The sequence below is a fragment of the Cupressus sempervirens genome, chromosome 7, assembly GCF_028749045.1.
Source record: "Cupressus sempervirens isolate cs-2001-9-10 chromosome 7, ASM2874904v1, whole genome shotgun sequence".
NCBI classification, from domain to species: domain Eukaryota; kingdom Viridiplantae; phylum Streptophyta; class Pinopsida; order Cupressales; family Cupressaceae; genus Cupressus; species Cupressus sempervirens.
The window spans coordinates 583,105,709-583,129,036 of record NC_143124.1 but is presented as its reverse complement, the minus strand read 5'-3'; the positions used below and the strand labels follow the sequence as shown (position 1 = coordinate 583,129,036).

The 23,328-nt window shown below is 36.2% G+C and overlaps 1 protein-coding gene across 1 annotated transcript in view; it reads left to right on the top strand.

Annotated features, from left to right (window-relative positions):
• Positions 1-13,947, top strand: part of LOC149548112 (Pyridoxamine 5'-phosphate oxidase family protein) — a 140,668-nt gene extending 126,721 nt beyond the window's left edge. The window contains exons 4-5 of the mRNA XM_089792135.1: positions 13,349-13,427; positions 13,638-13,947. Of these exons, the coding sequence (XP_089648261.1) occupies positions 13,349-13,427; positions 13,638-13,774 (216 nt within the window). The 3' untranslated portion in view covers positions 13,775-13,947. The remainder of the gene's footprint in view (positions 1-13,348; positions 13,428-13,637) is intronic.
• Positions 13,948-23,328: the final 9,381 nt, after the last annotated feature.

Genomic DNA, 23,328 nt, shown 5'->3' with positions numbered 1-23,328 from the left:
GTTCATCTCTATATAAAAACTCTAATCCATCCGTTAATCTTTAAAATCCGTGCCACACGAATGACTTAAATGATAAATCCGTTGGATTAGTAAATGTGAAGGTTACAACGGATTCTTTCTTGTCTTTTCACTGTTTCCGTTGACCCAACAGTAACTATCCTTTATTATTGACTTACCTTTCCGTTTTCAGCCACTTTCGGAAAAACAAGAGTGGAGTACTCCCTGAGGAAAAATCCGCTTGGCTAAATTCTGCTCAAAATATCTTTACAACTTTCACTAATTTGCTTCCATTTTTGTCCCAGACACATCCTGTGATTTATTCAAACACTTACCATGCTTGCAGTAGCCATTTTTCATTAGATGCGAAATATTTGTTTTGAGGGTAGAAAAACCGCAATGGAGAAGGCAATTTACATTTTTCCGCTTTACCTTTTCTGCCTTAAGCACTTTACTATAAGCCTTCAGAAAACATAAAGAAGGCTTCGCCAGCAAAAAATGGGGCCCACTAATAACTTTACCCTTCTATTTAGGCCTTTTCGGAAAACTTACTTCTTAGTTTGAAACTCGCGAAAGGAGAAGCTATTTCTGAGTTTTCTGCTGATACTTATCCTGACCATCCCGATGATTTTTGAGTGATTCCCACTATGAAAATATGATAATATTTGAATGATTCATCCATAATATGACTTACCTTTCCTTATTTCAGCCTGCAAATAGCATTTATGGATCCCTGCGGAGTTTCACCTTCGGGGTGCGAAAGCTCGCTATGGAGAAGAAGAAACTTGATTTTTCGCCAATGCCTGTTGTTTTACTTTCTCTGCCCTAATCACTTTACTTTAAGCTTTCGAAAAATATAAAACCGACTTTGCAAGTGAAAGGTGGGACCCACTGGCTCACTTTATTCTTTTACAAACACCTTTTCGGAAAACTGACTTCTTGGTTTGAAACCTGCAGAGAAGCTGTTTCTGAGTTTTCCGCCGTTGCCCTTTTCAATCATCCTAGTGAGCTTTGAAAGATTCCGGCAGCAAAAACATGGCAACAATTGAATGATCTATCCATAACATAATTTTCTTTTCTTCATTTAAGCTCAAGAATCGCATTTAGGAATCTCGGCGGAGTTTCACTTTTAGGGTGCGAAAAACCTCCAAAGAGAAGATGAAACTGGATTTTCCGCCAGTCCAACTTTCTATAAGTTCGGAACAAAATGACTTGTGAGTAACTTCATCTGGAGTAAAATAATTTAAGAATCTCCATCAAGCAAGGTCCTAAACTACCCGAAAGACTCATGATGATAAACAAAACCCACCCGGCCATACAATGCGAGGAAAAGGGAAAGATGGAAACCCGATGGAGATACTTATTACTTGAGGAAAGCAAAGGGGCAACTGACTCGACTAAACTAAAAACAATACAAGCTAATCTCCACTTTGCAAAATTGGTACATGGTGAAAAGTGAGGCAACAAATATATTATTTAATTTTTACCTGGCTGTATTGTTTCCCAAGCATCTATGGCCATCCTGCTAGAGAAAAGTGGCCCTTCTTTATTATTGAACTTATCGAGCTCAATAATTGCAGCAGTGCTATCCTCATCAGTACTCAACCTCTGGATCATTGTATATAATCCGGTGAGAACCTCCTCATCCGCCTTGAAGTCAGGACGAAAACGAAATGCCAGATTCAAAAAGTAAGCTGCTGCATGGATGGGTCTGTGAAGCTGATTTTGCCATCTCTTATCAATGATGTCCCAAATAGGGGCATACTTCTCTTGCAGTCCTGCATATTAGGCTTTAATGGCCTCCTTGGCCCTATCCATGCCCTCATATATGTAGCCCATAGAGGGCTTCTCCCCATTAGTAGTTCGTAGGAGAGATACAAGGGGCTCAGTGGCCTACATATAAAGTAAAACAAAGAATTGAGTCAAAACTTAAATATAGAATAATTCAATAATATAACTTAAGGTAAAACTAAATCATTAAACAATTAGCATAGTAAACTGTAAAATATTAAATGTTAAATTGCAATAAATGTACCTTAAGGATTTCTCTAGCAAGTTTCCAAAAACCATCATCATCAAATATTCAATCCACCACATCTATCCCTGTAATGGTCGCAACATAGGAAGATGAAATCCACTCCCGCCCAACAAACATGCTCGTCAAATCATCCCTTGATGTCAACAAGGACTGCCAGGTGATGAAATTCGAGGCAAACCTCATGATCCCTGGACGAGCTAACTCCTTGCCTCCTGTGTAATTCCTCATTGTGCTAAGGACAAATGAATGATTATAAATAAATTTGCATATGTTTTTTTCCCTTTCCACATATGACTTGACCCACTCAAGTTTGCCAATTTCCTCCAACATGAGGTGAATGCAGTGTGCCGCACAAGGGGACCAAAATATGGTGGGGTGCCTCTCCATCAAAAGTTTACCTAGAACAATTTTAAGTTAATTAGAAATTCAAATTTCAAACGTGTTAGAACTTAGGAAACTTAGAAATTCTAAGTTAAAATTAGAAAAAGTTCAAAATTCAAATAAATTTATTTTCAAAACTTAAAAAGTTAATAAGTGTACCTGCAACAACATAACTTGCTGCATTATCCGTCACCACTTGCACCACATGTTGTTCCCCCACCTCTGCTATGACTTCCTCAATAACCTCACATAAGTATGTGGCATCTTTTATATGAGCGGAAGCATCAATGGATTTGAGTAACATGGTATATCCTACAAGTAACAAAACAACGAATTATAATTAGCAATCAACAAATCAAAATTTGAAATAGTCAATCACGATTCAAAATTATGTATGTAGGAAAGTAGAATGATCAATCACCTCCACAAGTTACAAGAAAATTGAGGAGTGTTCTTCCCCTCCTATCTGTCCAACCATCAGTCATGATGGTGCAACCCTTTTTGATCCACTCATTTCGGTTGTCCTCAAGCTCAACCCTCATATCCTCTACCATTTCATCCAAGAGGTATCCACTCAACTCAGCCTCAATTGGGGCTTTAAACCTTGGACCACAAATAGCAACTGCATCTATCATGTTCTACCAATAAGGAGCCCTATCACAAATAGATAATGATATTAATTAGAAATTTAGATGTCAAAAACTCAAATCATAAAACAAGTAGATATAATTAAAGTTTTACTTTCACTTTTAACTTTAACTTTAAAGAAAACAAAGAAAAAAGAATCAATTACCTGGCTGCAATAAATGGAATGTTGCAAAAGTACCAAAATTTGCAAATCTCTTTTTTGGCAGCATTATGAATCTCCTTGTTCAAACCCATGCCCTCAAGTGTGGGTTGGGAGCCAGGAGTAGTGCGGGGCACAAAGTAACTATCCATTCTGTTTTTTCGCACTCTAGGCTGCAATAGGTTGGTGTTGGATTCTATCTCAGTATAAGACCGACTTCCACTAGCACTCGCATGAGCACTAGAACTAGGATGAAAAGGAGGCTTGGAAGAACCCTCTCCAACACAACCTACAGATGTGGAAGCTGATGCAGATGCAGATGTAGATGCGGCTACGGATGCGGGAGCACGGGAGCCAATACCTCTTAACCTTTCAAGTTGCATTTTCTTATTCAACTTGTCTTGTTCAATTTTTTCTAATGCCACTAAACAAGTGCGTTTTGCCTCAGCAGTTTGTTGAGTGCAAATTGTGACATCATGTCTAGGTATGCCAGCAATGTGGTATTTCAATCTATAGATACCTCCAGAATTTATTTTTTCGTTACAAAATATACATTTTGTTTAAAATTTGGTTCTTCCAGGAAACTCTTCATTATATTTTCAACATCCATCTTTTTTACCCATTGTGGAAAATGAAAGCAAAAGGTTGCTGCAATAAAAAATTTCATGTAAAATATCAAAGTTTGAAACTAATAAACAAAAGCGACAAAACAACAAATCCTAGTTTGCAATTTAGTAAAAATAAAAAACCATTCAAGATTTGCAAATGAAAACTAAAAAAATTTAACAAAAAATGCATAATACACTAACATGCAAAAAAAAAAACCAGCACTTACCTCTTGCAAATGAGTTGAAGAGTGTTGATATTGACTCCTTAATGCTCTCAATGCAATTTATGGCCTCCCCAGATGGACTTTTGATCTCTTTGGTGCTCTTCATTTTTGCTGGTTGGAAACCTACGGATTTTCTTTTCTCTTTTGCTCTCTCACTCTTCCTCTCTTCTACTCATGCTAGGCAATCAAAAGGCCCTTTAGGGTTATAACAAAGAGGAAAAACAAAAAAAAACCAAATAAAACATGTCTTTTTTTAATAATTTTCAACTCAACTTCTTAGCTGCCGTGGGCAATTCAGAGGAAAGATTCATGTGATTTTTGGCATGAATCGCCTGAATCGGCGATTCATACAAAAAAATCGGCTCTAGTGATTCAAGATTTATAAAAAATTGGCTAGCATGAATCTTATTGCGATTTGGGCTATTTTTAGACGATTTTTGGAACTATGTTTGATCCCATGTTGATCGGTGGTGAGCAGTTGGAATGTAGGTGGCGATTCAGGCGATTCATGCCAAAAAATCGGCTCCAGTGATTCAAGATTTATAAAAAATTGGCTAGCATGAATCTTATTGCGATTTGGGCGATTTTTAGACGATTTTTGGAACTATGTTTGATCCCATGTTGATCGGTGGTGAGTAGTTGGAATGTAGGTGGCCATAGCATAGGTTGCCCCAACTTCTTCCATGTTTCTTCCTGCAGTACATTTACTCTTGACCCTCCATCTACGATGGTGTAAGTGAGGATAGTTTCGAAAATACCCATCTCCACTACTGCAAGGTGCCTTCCTGCGTTGAGCGCACATAGCATTGGGTCTACTGCGGTTGCTCTGCTTCCACCTTGTGTGTCTTTTCCTGGCTATTCTGTCGCCGTCGGGGATGGTGTCATGTTCAGGATTGCAGTTCGTAACTAAGGCATTGCAAGGTCGTTCAGCTTCATGGGAACCTCAGCTTGCATTAGTTGTCGTATGATACTTTGTTCTGCCTGGGTCCTTGTTGAGGAACCGACAATGTCCTTTGTTTGCAATTTTTTAGCCTCCATCTCTTTTTTTAATTCTGCTCCCGCATACTGCATCCTTTTCTTTTCTTCTTTCGGATCTGGATACGTTGTCTTTTTCGCATGCGCAGGAGTGAGTGTCAATGTTTCTTCGTCACATGTCTCTATGGTTAATAGGTTCACCTCGGGTTTAGGGCATTTTGAATCCTCATGGTCTCCAGGACCTCACCATCTGCACAACAAATACGGTGTTCCCTTCGCAATAGTCTTTGGCGAAGTGGCCCCAAAGGTTGCATGCACGACATTGAATCATTGGTCGTCCACTTGGATCGTACTGTATCCGGCTACGACCACTGTTATTGTTATTTTTGTTTCCACCTTGTTCGTGTCGGTTGTTTCAATACTCTCATGAGGTGCCGCAACATTATTCGTATTCGATACCATTCTTGTGTTAGTAATACTTGTTGGTGTCCCTTCGTTTTTATATTGAACGGGCATTCCTTGGTGGAATGTCCCACAATTTGGCAGATATTGCAAAACTGGTTCTTAGGGCTCATGTGTGGCCCGTCTTGCAATCCGTACACCATAGTTCCCTTCTCTTGCTTGGCCAAGATTCTTTTTCATGTTTTTGAACTCTTTCATCATACGTAACATGTCCTTTTGTAGTTCGCAAACCTTTTCACTTGATTCCTCGTCATTGCTGCTTTCAGAGGATGAATCCTCTAAGTCCAACGATCTGTCTTTCTTCTTCTTGCCCATTTTTGTTTGCTCTCCAAGTCCATCGCACAGTTATATGCATCAATGTACGATGCTGGAGGTACAATTTTCATCTTCTTTCGGAGTATTGGTCATAGCCCTTTGACGAACCACCTTTTCTTCAACCCGTCCACTGGTTGGCTTTCCATTTTTCCTACCAGCTCCTTTAGCCTCCTAACGTATATGCGAACTATTTCAGTCTTTCCTTGTTGTTTCTGCTACTATCCCATTATCATCCCTGAGTAGTCGAAACTTTGTTACGAATTTCTTGACTTCCGCCCATGTAGTTAACTTCTTCGGATTGGTGTTTGAAAATCAATTGTTCGCTACACCCCGTAGGGTAGCTGGAAACTACCGGACCCAATCATCTTGGTCTATTACGCCATTCACAATCCAGAGTGTTTCACATGTTTTATAGTGTCGGACTAGATCGACTATTCTATCGCCATTAAATTTCGGTACTTTTTACTTTGGTCCTGCCATTGTTAATTTCTTCTGTATTTATGGTACTTGTTGAGCACCCGCGTTGTTCTGAGCACTCACGATGTTGTGCACAACCGCGTTATTTTGTGGTATGAAGAGATCTTCTACAAGCGAAGTTGTTTGATTCTCGACTTGTATCCGTCCATTAGGCGTATCAGGAACAAAGAGTTCATCCCATGCTCGTGCTCCTTCAGCACCTCGAGCTGTGTGGGTTACTTCTCTTTTGTTTGAATTTTCTACCCGTGGCATATACAAGTTTAGGAACTCCTCCCTTGTCTCTTCTACCAAATTCAATGTCTGTCACGTTTCCTCAAGCAAGTCCTCGACCCTCCGTGGTTTGCTAGGTGAATGCACTCCTTCAGTCTGTGCTCCTTCAACACTTTGGTGCCTATCGGCGAGCTATTGAAACTTCTGCCTTCACTCCGCTTGTTGTGTTAGGATTAATGTTTCCTGTGTTGTGTGTATATCATCTTTGTCTTTTATTTTATTCATATCTTTGTTGAGCAAATTCAGCATTAATCTTCATAACACCCCTTTTGTACCAGATTCGACTAGCAACGGTGCCAAATGTTTACTGTACAGGGTAAATGAATATTTATTGCATTAAGAGATTAGAAATGTCACACATAACAAGATACTTTATTGATATAAGCAGATATGCAATTCCAATTACAATGATGATTCATAAATCCATTTGGACGATGTGCATATACTTCCCGAAGGGGTGACTCAAGTTTCACGCAACCTTTCGGATACTAACTCATCCTGTTGGCTATAATATAGTTTTTACCGACAACACACAATAGCATTGCCAAAGCATCACCAAGAATCACAACACATTACTCCAAGTCAGCTAGGACCGAAATGAAGAAATGCCAACATGCTACCAAAATAGCAAATCTGTTCTCTTCAATCAATGCAGACCAACAACATGATCATCACATTATCCAAGAACACCAGCAAGCAACATTAATACACCAGTTAATGCCTATAAAAAAATTAGTACAGGTTTTCCATCACATTTCAGTCATATCACAATCCACAAACAAACAAGCAAAGTCTCCAATATTCAGAAAACGTAATTCATTAGTCCACTCTAGCAACTAAATGCAAGGAAAAGTACAAGAAGAATTCACACAAGAAATTCTAGTCACTTCTTTGACACTCCAGATTGTCTAGATCTTTTAGGAACTCTTAAACATCTCTCCAAAAGATGATTATGCAGCCTTCAGTCACAGGAAAATACCACACAAATTTCCATGTGCCAATACCCAAGTTGGGTGCTGCTTGCAAGGGGCAGCTCGAGAGGAAAATAAATGGCAAACCAAAATGCACATATACTAGCCACAAGAATATCTTTGAATCAATACCCAAGATAATATATGACTTAATTTTGGATGTATAAGCAAATGTGAATCTTAGGGTAGCTGCAATGGTATAGCCAGTGCTGGAAAATGTCTCCAGAACCCTTGAAACTTGAACAACACTCAGAAAAACCAAAGTAAACATGCACTGTGAAAAACCTATATGAGCTTTCCAACAAAAATAACAGTTAGGGTAGATTTTTTACTGCAGTAGGTAGTCTTGTCAAAAGGGATTCTGTCCTCAGTAAGGCTGAGATGAACCAATTACAAATCTATAGAACCACATGAATGATCTCTTGATTCTCCGTTTTAATGGCAAAACTCATTCAAATCAAAGTGTGGTAGGTTTCTGGTGTAAACTGTGCAAACTTTTAATCTTGAGTGATGATGAAAAACTTGTACTGTTTAAGCCAGAAATCTACTACACAAGAGCTTCCTCGGTTTATAATTTATGAATGGTACAATTTCAAACGAAGATTGGTGTGAAGACATAAAACTCATTTTCTCTAATGTAAAATGTAATTCAGTAGTATAATTTTGTTTTTCTCATAACATTTACATAAACGATGACTTGCACCTTGTCCTACAAATATATATTTTTATATATTTGTTCAATAAATTGTCCCCCTGGCCATTTTTTAATTCTGGGAAAAGAGCTGCTGAACATGGATTCGCCTCTCCTATCCTGGAGACTGGGGAATGGTGATTTACTTTATTCAAAGTATTGCCAGAAGTTCTTGGACAAACATTGATATTCTTCATAATTTATCCTGGACAGATGGACTTTAAGGTGGGTATAAGAGCCTTGCTGAAATTCTTTGCTTGACATCTTGTGTTCTCCCCTGTCTTGATGTTTGTTTGCAGTTTGCACAATAACCCGCCCCTGATGACGAGACTTGGCCTCATACTTGGATGTGCCTTTAACATCTACTAGTGCAGTTTCCTTTTCAAGTCTATTATTGTATAGATGGAAATTATATTCTTAAAATAGCCATAGAAGTCCTTACTGCTCAGTCATTAAATATCTGCAAAAGATGATTTGAAAGGTGAAATATGAAATTCTCTGATGAAATGACTTGGGGTGTCTCCATTTTGGCCTCAAGGTAGAAAGGGATATGAACTGTTCCTTACTGTGATATGGGGAAGTTCAATAGATTATAAAAGCAGTTGATAAAAGAATTTCTCTATATAATAAGTCACCGATCTTTTACAATCTTAGGGCCCATTTGGTTGCTGGAATATAAATTAAGCATTGGCATTCGGAATGCTGGCTTTGGGATTCTAGAACTTGGAATCCAGATTATGATTAGGGAATCCAATTTGGGACTGTTTGGTTGACGAAGAATTCATTGTGAGAATACAGATTTCCTCCGTTTGGTTGCACATTGTGGAATTGGAATACTAGCCAAAATAACATGCAAAATATTATCATCCAACTGTAGCAGTATCATGCAAAAAAATTCAATACTTATTTGGTTTGTTGAAGTCCAAACATTTTTAACAAGTATAAAAAGACTAAGTCATATTGAAAGTAAACATGATCATAACGGATGAGGACGAGATTGTACTAATGGATACTAAAACTTTTATGACTCTTGCTCTATAAAAAAAACACCATTGATTATAATTCACATAATTACTGATATGAAATATGTATATTGTTCAAGTCTCGTTGAATGAATCCAAATCATAAGAATTGATAAAATAAGAGTCAGAAACATCCCATTAAAAAATATATATTTGTAGAGATCCAGTAAAAAATTTGATCATCACGATTCACAACATTCAAACTCACAGGTACAAAGTCTAAATGTTTATATTAAAATTTTACAAAATCTTAACTGGAAACACTTTTACGCCAGAAAAAAATCAACAGAGTAGATTGTTTTTGTCCTGCATACAATTCATTTAACTGAGAAACAATGTATGTGAAAAAATTATTTCAACAAACTTTTTTGCAGTAACTACTAAGGCAGATCAGGCGGAAAAAGCCTGATAAATTATTCAACAGTAGCAAATATATGAGCAAATAATAGCGAAAAATTTTCCCCCCATTTAAAAAAATTAAATTTCAAAAATTAGTGCAAAAAAAAGTTCCCCCAAATGGGCATTAGGAAGTCAAACCCAATTAAATTTTACTTTAGTTGAAATCCTCATTTTCAAAAAATGGGATTTAAAATGGGAATTAAAACAAGAATTCCAAATAACTAGTATTTTGAAAGAATTTGGAATCCTTGTTTTGGGGGTCAAATGGGGATACCGGATTCCACTTTTTCTCAATTCCAATTCCGATTGTGCGGACCCAAACAATGGATTAGAATTTTTTTAGAATTCCGAATGCCAATTCCATTCTAATTCTAGCTACCAAATGGGCCCTTAAAGAATTGAGAATTTGCTACAGAAAAATGATCATTTACTGCACATTTTTTAAAGTGTCGTTCATGGTTTTGGTCACCAACTCCATATTCATTCCAACAACTCAAATTCTACAAATGTGGCCCAAATTTTGAAGACTGGGTTTTTTTACACGTCTTATTGTTAACTCCATAAGGTGCCAACTGAAGATCACAACATGCATAAATAGTCAAGATCCATAAGACTACATCTGGATCGTGTAGTGCTCAGCTTAGTGGAGAAAAAAGTGTGAAGTTTATAATAACTGGAAGATGGTTTTTGATTTGGACAAAAAGCTAGAAGATAAATAATTAGTATGTCGGACATTTGTTTCTTTGAAAACTGTCGGTCTTGGAACTAAGAAGAGTGTAGGTGGCATAGTGAGCAAAGCTGGCAAGCAAATGAGTGTGGCATTCAAGGGAGATTGGCAGAGAATCCAGAAGCTTATGTTTAGTGAGTATGTGTGTGTATTCTTTGAGCTCAAGAATATAGTATAGAAGAATAGCCTGTTTAGGTATTGTTTCAAGAAAACATTTATGTGATGTTCCCAACCAGGTTGCTTTAAAACCAAGGGTTAAAAATAAGAGCTTCTGAATTCTCTATGCATTCTGACCAAAATTAGAAGTTGATCATTTTTCACTTAATTCTTTAGAGTGCCATCGATTCCAGCCACAAAAACTGATGTAGAAATAAAGATCCTTAATGTAACTGCATCTATTATCAGCCTGTTGAAAGAAAATGAACATACATGAAAAACAAGCTCTTTTCATTTAATTGATTGAGTTCATGTGTGGTTATTGGCAAGGTAAGCTTAGAGTGGAATAAGATGCACTTGATGGTTTCTTCTGCATATTGTAGATTTTTTTGTTCAAGAAAGTCATTTTGCAAATACAATGTAAATTTTTTTGTTTACAGAAGAGTCATTCTGCAGATATCTTTAGTCTCTAAATATGATGATTTTAGCTATCTGAAAATTTCCAGTTATGGCATGGCTGTATCAAGATACAAGTGTTGGAAGTTATATTTGGTATGCATCACGGCAGGGGCAATTACCTTGGCATATCCCATAACTTAGTGACCAGTGGGAGCCAGGACTTGCAAGATGCCCAAGTTGATCTGTGTTATTTGGAGAAGTAAATAGCTTTCCTGTTCTAAGAAGACTGTAGATATTCAAGATCAGGGGAGTCGCATGCAGCCAATTTTGATTAATGAACAACATCAGCAGGAAGATGAAATAGCATATAGGATAATATTAACATATAATGATAGAGATAAAGTCACAGACATCACCACAAACGTTTTCAGTTTAAATAGAAAAGCTAGGAGCATAGATATTGGTGGCAGATCCAACAAAATGAAAAGGCATGGCCAACACATTGATTTCACATAACATTGGTTACTTGGACATAAGAGTAGTGAATGACTTAGAGGTGAGGTGTAGGATTTTATGGGATTGAACATGATTCTAGATTCTGGTTTAGAGACATACACTCTGAATAGTGGAGTCTATGGCCAAATGAAGGCAGATTTGATTGGGGACTCGTGCACCACTAGTGTTTTGGATGGGAAATGAAGGTTAATGAATTCATGGTTCATGGTCAGCTTAACTATCTCCATTTTGGGTATATGTCGAAATTTACATACTACACACTTTAGTCACTAAGGATAAACATAAGAGAATCTTTACCAATTAGAAAATCAATCGTTTAAGGAAACCAAACATCATGCTTTTCCAGTTCTTTAGTGGATATGCTCAAAAAAGGATTGCATGCTACAGAGTAGTGAATTGGAAAAATAAAATAATCTTATTATTTTTCCAGTTGTAAAAATTACCTTTGATGGATATGTTCAGGAAAAGGTATCATGCCATAGCGATGAACTGAATAGAACATATAATCTTATTGTTTTGCTAATAGAAAACATCAGACATTTCAAAGGTACAAGTATGGATATATGGCCACAACCTTAAAAGTACTGGAATTTTTCATCAAACAGATAAGAAATATAAAATGCAATTGCCTCTTATGAAAAGTTTAAAAGAAGATGAAAGAGGAAATTGAATCGAATTGCCTAGCAGTCTAACAATGACATTAATCTAAGTCTAAATCACAGGCTAAAAATGGACGATATGAAAAGGACTGTAGGACTTTGATAGAAGTCTATCCATAGTTGATCCTCAAGTAACTAGATGTAATTCTAGTTTTGGACCTAAGTCATATAACATGCTGTAATGTCCCCTTTTTGGGACATTAGAAAAATTGAAGTCTTATTTTATATAATGTTAAAACTGACTCTGAAACGTAGACTCAAATTATTAAAAGGTCAATTCAATGTTATAAAGAGGGCAAAGGGTCCAGGAGGAATAAGACGAAATGCCAGAGGGAAGTTGAAGAGTCGCAAGGGAATAGGATGAAAGCCAGAGGGGAGTCGAAGAGTCTTAGTTTGTGTATTAAAAGGGGAAAGAGGTTCATTGTTGGGCATGCTTGATTTATGATTCAGTTCAATTTTCTCTCTTGTGAGAATTTTCAGAAAGCTTCAGCTTCCAGCTAGTTTGAGGACGTAGCCCCTCGTGTTGGTAGATAGTGGACACAAACCCATTGTCTTAGGAAACATCAGTTCAGGTGTTTCATTCACGCTTACAGGTTCTTATTCTAGTATTTCAATCTAACTGTTAATCTGTATTTAAGATTGAGTTTTTGTACAGGTTATTGTGTTGCTGTTGTATAATGCAATAACGCATTTTAGGGAGTTAAAAGAGTTCGCTGGTTTTTTCTTACTGGTTTGTAACACATGGTTATATGCTCAACATTTTGAATGTTATTATGAAATAACGTATTATTATCTTGTGGAGAAGTTTTTGGTTTTATTGTTGTCTCGTATTACATTTGCTTATCATTGAGTTTGAATATTATATTCAAGAAGAGGTTGGATAAATACCGATTGGTATTTCTATTGTTTTTTGATTGTGTTCGTAATACATTTGCAATATTCAGTTCTGAATATACTGTAAAAAAGGGAAAACGAGAAAATATCCAATTAGGGATAGAACACATACAATTGCATTTTTATGCATACACCCAACAACCACTTGATGACATCGATCATTGGAGGAATAGAAGCTTTGGCCTAAATGCAGAAGAAATGCGTTTAAGATTGACGCTAGTACACGCTTCTCGTGGCATTTTATATAGTTTTTTATTGGCATGGTTCATTTAGCTGTTTTTATAGTTCGGTCAATAATGCTAAATGTCACGGGCTTACATATATTTTATCATCCTAGCAAAATAATTTTATGAACTTAGAGAAGATTGTTGATTTAACAGATGCAGGTGCTTGACATGAGTGGACCAGAAGCGGATTTCGCTTCTCAGGCATTATTTTCAAAACATAGTGAGATGATGGGTAAGAAATTTGAGATTTTTTGTTGCTAAAATTCTACTTGCAGTTTCCATCATGTCGATTTCAAAGTTATTGGACTAGGACGAATAAGAGTATTCAGAAAATAAGGCGACTTTGAAATTTTGTGTAATGGTGGATGTGATTTTTTGATACTCAATTATTTTCTACTACTTGTACTATAATGCTTATTATATCTTTTGTTCTTCTATGCAGATTGGCCCAAAGGTCATAACTTCCAATTTTTCAAGTTGAATGTAGATAATATATTCCTAATTGATTGGTTTGGTGGGGCCAAACCATTATCTGTCACAGAATACTTGCAATCTCCATGGTTGGTTTTATCTAGTTGACAATCCTATTTGTTGATTATTATTTATATCTTTAGACACGCAAGTCGACACTACTTTTTACTGTGATTTCTACTTATTTTTATTGTAATTATCTTACTCCACCAATAAGGTGGTGTTTCGCCATTTTGAAATCTACTATAAGGAGTTGTTCCATAATAACATTTTTTTGTCGATTCTGTTGTTTTCGTGTCTTTGTCATTCATGGTGCTTGGACACAAATTTGAATTAATTTATTTTAAGAATAAATAAACCAATGTATTGTTTCTCTATGTAAGAATATGAACATATGTTCAAAATGCTTCTTTGGGTAAGAATATCTGAACAAAGTGCTTACTTCCATGATATGAGGGAATGCATCATGGATTTCTTAATCGTTCTATCTAAAAGCAAGGGGTATATTTTTTCATATTTGTGACTTGTGTCATATTTATATACATGTACAAAATACTAGGCTAACTTTTAATTTATATAACAAATACTTATTTATTTATTTTATTCTTATTGAAAGATAATGAGTGCATATTTAAAGAAATCGTTTATTGTGATAAAAAAATATAACTTATTTTTTGTAGGTTTTAATTTGATACAATGAAGCTTCCATGTGTAAGATGTTTCAATTGATTCTTTGAGCATGTGAATTATGAAAATTATTTTTTTCCTTTGGAAAAATCTACAAGTAAAGATCAAATATAATATAGGCAAGAGCCTATAACACAATGGTAACTTGTGAGCCTCTTATTGGAGAGGTCTTGGGTTCAAATCTACTCGAGTTTAACACAAATATAATTAATCTCTACAAATAATAATTATTACAGGGTTCGGCCCATTACTGATCAAAAAAAAGAAAAAGATCAAATATAATATGATAAGGTCAAGAAGAAGTTTTGAAAATATTGTTAGTCTTCACATATGTAGAAACATTCAACACGATGTAGAGGGGGTATCTTGTTGGGTGTATTGCTCCTTTATCTAGTGGAGAGCTTGCTTTATCTGAAATTGCGAGGTCCTCGAGACAATCCATTGGTGAAGTTGTACTAGATCTTGAATCTATTGGATGTCATAGCATGCACTTGAGCAATGAGAAGCATTTTTGCACTAACTCAAACAAAGGCCATGTCATGCACGTATGGACTAATATAAATAATAAGTTGGTTAGGAACTGTATGATAGACTCAAGAGTTGCTATGAATATTATGCCTGCAGAAGTTATGAACGAATTAGGATTAAAAGTAGACATATCTTATGGAAAGTGTTATGTGATGGATATTTGGTCTATCTCAGTAACCAGGGTTATTAAGAATGTTGACTTCAGGTTCCCTTCTTGTCCCAATGTTTCATATAAGATTGATATAACTATGGTTGATGTCCTAGCTTCCTATTTTACTTTCTAGACAATGGTCAATTTTAGTTGGGGGACATATACAATTAGATTTATCTTATAAGACATTCCTATAAATGGTAAGGATGTAAGAATTGATAAGGAACCTAGATTTTATTATATCATTGAGCATTTTCACCCTAACATATATATATATATATATATATATATATATATATATATATATATATATATATATATATATATATATATATATATTTTGTCAAATAGATATAGACAATTTTCAAATAAATGTTAATAAACCTATCCAATACATAGGGCATTTTAGTATGTAGGGGGAAGTGAAGGAATATGGCATTTGCATTTTGATCAAGCATGTAGTAAGGAAGGAAATGGTGCTAGGATAATTTGGACATCCCCTTAAGGTAAAATCTTTAGGTATGCATTCTTGTTTAACTTTGAATGTACCAATAATGTTTGACATCTCTTGCTCTCTTCATCCTGATGATGGATCACTTGGTGTGATTCGAAACGTTGATGGTTAAAAATCTTTACACAATCGAATCCAGAAATATATCAGTTTATTTTTACTATGGATTGTGAAAATTTGATCTCTTTAACCAATAATGTTGCTAAATATGAAGCATTTATTTTAGAAATTGACATTGCAAAATATCATAAAATTAAACTACTATCAGTATTTGGTGATTTTGAACTAATTGTATACCAAACAAGGAATAAATTTGTAACCAAATATTTTAGATTAAAAAGGTATAGAAATTATGTATGGGAAATTAAACATTATGATGCCTTTTCAATCAATTGGATAGATAGAAGTGATAATTCCTTGGCTGATTTGATGGCAAATGTAGTTGTTAAACAAATTGATATATCTTTAAAAGATTTGGTCCAAGCGGAAATAAAGTTGTCAAAGATTTTCACCCATATTTAGTGGGCACTAGTATTGTCACTTATGTTCCTAATATGATAGTTAAAGACATATCACTACTACATTTGGACCCGAATTGTGATAGCAAGCCATCGCAATTATGACGTCCTACCATCGCTCAAGTGACAGAGCCAAGAATGGCTCTCGTTGGATGGGTATCGCACTTTTGGTGTCACAAATTGTGACGACAAGCTTGTCTGTTGCAATTTGGTAGAAGCCAAGGCCAAGAGGTTATTGTCACATTGTCAATTGCGATAGGAGACCATCGTAATGTCTATGATGGTATGCAACAATAGTGTCATGGGTACGACAACTCTCTGTCGTGTTTATCCATCGCACTTGCGACAGATAAGCGAGGGCAATGCTCTTATTCTAATGGAATTTTGTTGAACCATGTCGTTGCAATTGTGAATGGACAGTTGATATATGAAAAAAATGTTTTTCTTCTTTGTTAGAAATACATTTTACTAGGTTGATCACCCGTGTATGCTATTTAGCGTAGGTCATGCAATTTCCTCTTTGGCCCCTTTCACGGAGATTGTGTTTGACATTCTTCTAAGTTGTTTGATTGATACTGCTTCTGCTCAAGCATTTCACATATAGTGTTGTATTTTCATTCCTTTTTATATTATTGTAGATAAAAAGCCGAACATCATGATTATTTCTCCATGCAAGAAGCTGTGGATTCAACATACATTTTGTGTGTAGCATTATTTTGTTAAGGACTTGACTTCCTACACGAATAAATAATCATGACATTCAACTTCTTATATACAGTTATATAAAAAGAAAATGGAAATGCAACACTATGTATGAAATGCTTGAGCAGAAGTAGTTGTAGACACTAAAATTGTCCTCACACGTGTGAGAAGCTCTTGATCCAATAAACCTTCCACTTCATTTATGCCTCTTACATCTCTTACACATTTGTTCCCCACTCCTTCCTCCAAAGTTACTCACACGTGTTAGCACACCTTGAGCCTCTCAAACCTTAAAGACTCTTTTTGACTTTTGCATGGCTTGTCCTTTAGCCCATTTGTCTCCCTTGTGGCAATTATGTGGATGCCACATAAATGCCACCTCCCCAAGGTCTCTCTCAAATCTATAAATAGAGCTCTTATCTCAAGCATTTTCCATCTCCCTCATTTGCATTTTTATCATGCTATTATAGTTCTAGAGCTTTTAGAGATTTCTTTATACATTGTTACTAACTCTTTGGTAGTTGCTTATTTTTTGCATTGTTTTTCATATTCATGGTAGTATTGCACTCTTAGATTTGCTTATTACATCCATCTCCATTATCCATTGAGTGCTCTTAAGAATGGTTGCTTCTATAGCCATCTCTTGAAGCATTCTCCATCATTTAGTTTAGTTGCATGTTCATCATTCCATTTCATCATCAAAGGATTCAATAGTTGTGTTTTGAGAGAGCACATTTACATCCCTCACACTTAAGCACACCAACAAGACCTCTTATGGGCACCCCTGCTGAGCTATTTTGAGGTTGTGTGAGGACTTTAATTTGTTGGTTGCATAGTTTGTTTTAAAACTCAACTAGACTTAGTGGTTTATCAATCTTATTTGAATCTTGAATGCACATGCTACTAATGTTTGCTTGTTTATGCGTACTCCCAAAAGGTTAGGTTTTTGCATACACATTTTGGCACATCCAGTGGGACCCACATCCCTATTTTATCTTCAAAAAATTGTTAAAGCCATTAACTTGTTGTTGAAACTCGTGCACTATCATCTCTGTTAGGGTGCAGTGTCGTCTTTGCATATCGACGTCTCCGCAAACCAACGTCTGCACATATTGGCGTCTCCACCACTGTTATTTCAAAATCAACCTATTACCACATTAAATCTGATTTTTTAGCATCTCTGAAGTTTGTTTAGTCATCTGCGCAGATTTACCATTACTGTCATCTACGTTGCGGATGGACATTAAAACTTGTTGTTAAACTAGACTGTCGTCTGTGATTTCCACTAAGTTTTGTCGTCTCCGATCCTTATATTGTTGTCTGCATTGTGGGTCGTAGGAACCTGAGTTAGTATTGTCTGTGTATTTTGGTGTCTACAACTCTATTCTGTCGTCTACGACTGACACTATACATCCTAGTGTTCTATCGTCTGCGATTTTCAGTGTCTCTGTAGTTCTATCATCTAAGCCTAGTGTCTGTCATCTCTGCTTTTTGATAGATTAAATTAATTTTTAACACTTAACTTGTTGATTGGATGATTTACAAGGATTTCTAACCAATTTTTATTGTAGGAAACAAGCTTTGGAAAACTTCCTTTTAATGATTTTGATCACTTAAAATTTTGTAGTTATTTTAATGACTTAAAGGTCTATAGTGATTTTAATCACTTGGGGAATTTGTAGTGATTTTGATCACTTGTAGGATTAGATGGTGAATCAAATTGAATGAAATAATTATTTGGTAAAAACATTACACCCAATCTTGGGTGCCTTAAAGAAATTTACACACACTTTATTGAAATGGATGATGCTCAAACACACTCTTGAATGCCATTAAGGAATGAACAAGTTTTTCATTGGAATGCATGTTAGACTAGTCAAACACAATTTTGAATGACTTATGGAAATTGGCATGCTTTCATTGGAATGAATGTTTAGATAGCAAATACACTCTTGAATGGCTAAAGTCAATGAAATTTGTTATGAAATATTTGGATTTGGTGCTTAAAATGAATTCACTCAATCTTGAATGACTTGATGGAATTGATTTCACTTTCAGCAATTTTTTTATGTTCACGATCGATTTACTATTGTTGACGAATCCTCGCTTTTTATTATGTTGACGATGCTGTCAAGTTGGAAAGAACAATGTATGCTTAAACACGAGCGTCTTTAAGGGTAGATTACAACACCTAAAGCTCCATTGGGAAAGAACAAGTGTCTTTTAACCCTAAGGCCACTTACATATTCTCTCCTCTCACGCCTTCGGGTGATCTTGAGTGCACAAGAAACAAGTGGTTTTGTTTATATTTTTAGAAAGCCTGCTTGGAGATTTCATCACCCCTTGGGATGACTTCAACTCTAGTGTTCTGGCAGAGTATAAGAATTTGGGGGTGAATCAAAAGACACCTCTCTTGGAAGTAAAATTTTGTCACTCACTCTTGGCTAAGCCCCAAAGAACTTTATACCTTTGGGAAGTGAAGGTGGAGATTTGGGTTACCGTCTCCCTCTGACTATGTGGCACTATTTTCTTTCATCTATAGATTTGGGCCTCATTTACCTTGCATATATTGAGGACACGCTCTAGATAATCTTTGTACATCCTAGTGGCAACCTTATTAGGATTGTTGATGTGTTCAGCATGCTTGATTGTTTAAATATCTAAAACCAATACCAAACACCAAACAAGTTAAAAAACGAGTGAAATGGTGAGCTAAACTTTTAGTGAGTGAAATAGTTGTGAGTGGGTCCTCTCGACCTACGATTATTTTTCAGGAGTTCTTATATTTAGTCTACCATTTGAAAGTCATTGGGTCTTTTGGTCACAAGCTTATTTTTTGAAACTAGGTTTATTGTGTTCCTACCATGACCAACAAAGTCAAACCTAAAAAAGTGAAATTGTCCAAACCATTTGTCTACAAGGAAAGGAAGAACCTAGCACATGGTGATAAACAATTCTGATACACTATCAAAGACATCAAGAAAGAAGAAGTTGAACAAGACCATTATGATAGAATCGAATACAATGCTAAACTTCGAAATTGGTTTGCTTTCCCTAGAGTGAACCCAAGATTTTTGTTCCTAGTGAGAGAAGATTGAGTTAACCACATAGTGACCATAACACCTCCATTTTCCATAGCAACCCCATTTCCAAATTTCTAGTCTTCCATTTGCAAAATTTCCTCTAGAGAGTTTGATCATTTGAACCTTAATCTTTTAGGCATAAGGACATCTTAGTTACAAAACTTTTGAGATTACAACACTAGACCTTTATCCATAAGCAAACATTTATCGTAGTTACACTCACTCATTTGTGATCACAAGTCCATCTCCAAATAACGAGTAATCAATTCAATGTCCTATCTTGCCTAAAGATCACTTGACCATCTTTGGTAGGAGAAAGATACTTTTATGCTATATCGCACTTGGTTTGCTAAATCAACAAGGTCTTTTGTTTGCATTTAGGTTGTTGGCCCTTTTATCACATAAGGTTCAGTTGTTCTCTCGCACATTCTTCTCTTTCTTCCATAATCTTGCACCCATTGGTTTGGTCACTATTGTATGGTACATACACGATTCGACAGATTCACATTTAATCCCTTGTCTCGTTTGTTAGAATCATTAAGGCAACAAGAGATGGATAATTCTTTTCCTCCATGATCAACTTCATTGGGGAGCACATTTCCCTCTAGTACAAACTTTGGCATGCCTAGCTTAACATCCACACAAGAACCAGAGGATCCTTTTCGCAACACAACTTTGGGAAGTAATTCACATGATGATGATGAAGTATACCAAGATGAAGATTTATTGACAACAACAATATCCCTAGTGATGTCCAAAATTTTTTACAGATCCATACAATTTGGAAATGATGGAAAGGTCTATTAGGGCAAACAAGACTGAGATCTTCCTAAACTTGGTTAAAGATGGTGATAATGTCCCTACAAGTTTTCATGAGAGCACCTTGTTTAGATAGATTACCATGGGTGGTGCTCCCGTATTACCAACTTCAAATATAGCCCAAACATCTGGTAAAGAGAAGGAACCTGTGGCGAGAACTAGTTCCATACCTACATCAAGTGTCTCAACATAACCAACATTCCAATTAAGTGCGGGACATATCCAACAAATCATTAGTGCTATGCCCAACATTACTAATGCTAGTATTTTGCAGTCAATCGTGACAGGTCCAACTGTAGGATGCTTAAACATTGGGCAAGTGCCTACACAATAGATGGCAATTCCAACACAACCAATATATTCCTCTTATTTGCAAATGCCAACAAGTATGGTGAAAACATTTGTGCCAATTCCAATGATTGCATATCAATACACTGGCTAAAGTGGAGCACTTCCACCACCTCATAATACATTTGGGACACCTTACAACTTGGGAGGTGGATTTATCAATTCCCAACAATCACAAATGCAACCAAACCAAGATCTAGCCCAACAGTTGCATGAAGTTCAAAATTTGGTCCATACCATGAGCAACAAAGGGGTGAAGGAATTCTCTTTTGAGGAGATTTTCCCTTTCCATTTGATAGATCCATTAATATGATACCATTTCTACCAAACTTTGAGACTCCTAAATTTGATAAATATACGAGAGAAACATGTCCTATCACACTTCTCAAGGAATTCTCTGTTTTGTGTCAAGAAGTAGCCTATAGTGAGGATTATCTTAAGAGGCTCTTCACACGAAGTCTTGGAGGCCCTACAATAGAGTGGCTAATGAACTTACCCAAGGGTTCCATTACTTCCTTCAATGATTTAACGAGGAAGTTTGTAGCACAACACTCTTACAACATTGAACATCATGCCTCATTAAGTGATTTGTGCAACACAAAACAATGAAATGGTGAAACATTTGCCAACTTTCTACAACGGTGGAGGCATCTTGCTAATCGCATGCCATATAAAATAGAGGATTCCCACCTTGTGGATATATTTATCAAAAACTTGGTAGCAGAGATGTCTTTCCACATGAAGATGGCTAGTCCCAAAGACTTTGCCACCTTAGTCAAGAAAGGCAAGAACATTGAAAATGGACTCCTAGACAAGGGTTCCATTAAACATTATAGCTCTTCATCGTCAAACAATGACACGGAAAACAACAAAAAACCCAAATTTTGGTCTAAAAACAAAGTTGTTACCTATGATGGTGTCACTAATGTTAAAAGTGTACAAAACCTCCAAGGTGGGAACAACAACAACAACAACTATCATAACCAAAACAACAACTCAAACCATGACAATCAAAATCAAAACAATCAACAATCTTGTAATCAAACACAATTTTTTCCTCATAACAACAACAATACCAATAGCAATTACAACCATGACTATGATCGAAATAGGAAGTTCACTAACTTTCATGAACCCTTGGATGCCATATTCCAAAAACTAGTGGATCATAATTTGATGGTGTTTCCCAACACACGACCCTTTGATGAAAATCAACCCAAATCAAAATGGCATAGGGAAAATGAATATTGCAAATACCATCGCATCAAAGGACATGACACAAACAAGTGTATAAAACTCAAGGTCTTCATTCAAAATCTTGTTGACGATGTTGAAAAATTGAGGTAGAAGGGGGACCGCCCTCTAAAAATGCTAAACTAATGATATTTCAAAAGCCATTTCCTCACCACAACAATGGAAATAGCAATACGAACAATGTAAATCGAGCTTGCACATCAAATGCACTCCACTATGACTATTCTACTAACCACATATCAGGGTTTGATTCCTTGTGTGGTAAAATAGAAACAAATGATATATGTGAGTTTGACTCCATGTGTAGTCACATTGAAGAGGTAGATGCTCATGTGAATACCCTTGTCCTACAAGCAGCTGATTGTGATGCAACCACTCGATGGGGAAGAATCACTTTGCAAGCCACCACTCCCAACCCCGCTAATCCATCAGTTCCACATGCGCCTGTTGCACCATCCACTTCACAAAGACCCGCCTCTCGCTATGATGTATTGTTCTAGTTAGGGAAGACTCTTGCACAAATATCCATTCTAGAGCTCCTCACCACCTCACCCATCCACAAAGAGATTTTCGAGACTACTCTTTTAGAGTCTCGTATTCCTGAAAACATTAATGCATCCCAATTCACTACCATGATTGGAAATCTTGTTGCACAACAACACGTTGTCTTCACAGACAAAGATTTCCAAGGTCCTAACCAACACCACAGTTTGTCGCTCCACATTGAAGTCCTTATACAATGACATAAGATAAAAAGAGTCCTTATAGATAACATATCCAGTTTGAACCTTTGCATATTGAAGATGATTCATTTCTTGGGGCTTCCTGAAGACCTCCTAGATATCAATAAAAGGATAATGATCAAAGCATATGATGAAAGAGAAAGATAATAAAAAAGAGTTATCATGCTACTGCTAAAGGTTGGGTCAGCTGTCATAAACACTAAATGCCATGTCCTAGATTTGGATTTTCCATATAATATCTTGCTTGGTCGACGTTGGATACACACACTGAAGGCAGTCCCATCTACATATCATCAATGCTTGAAATTTCCCCACCAA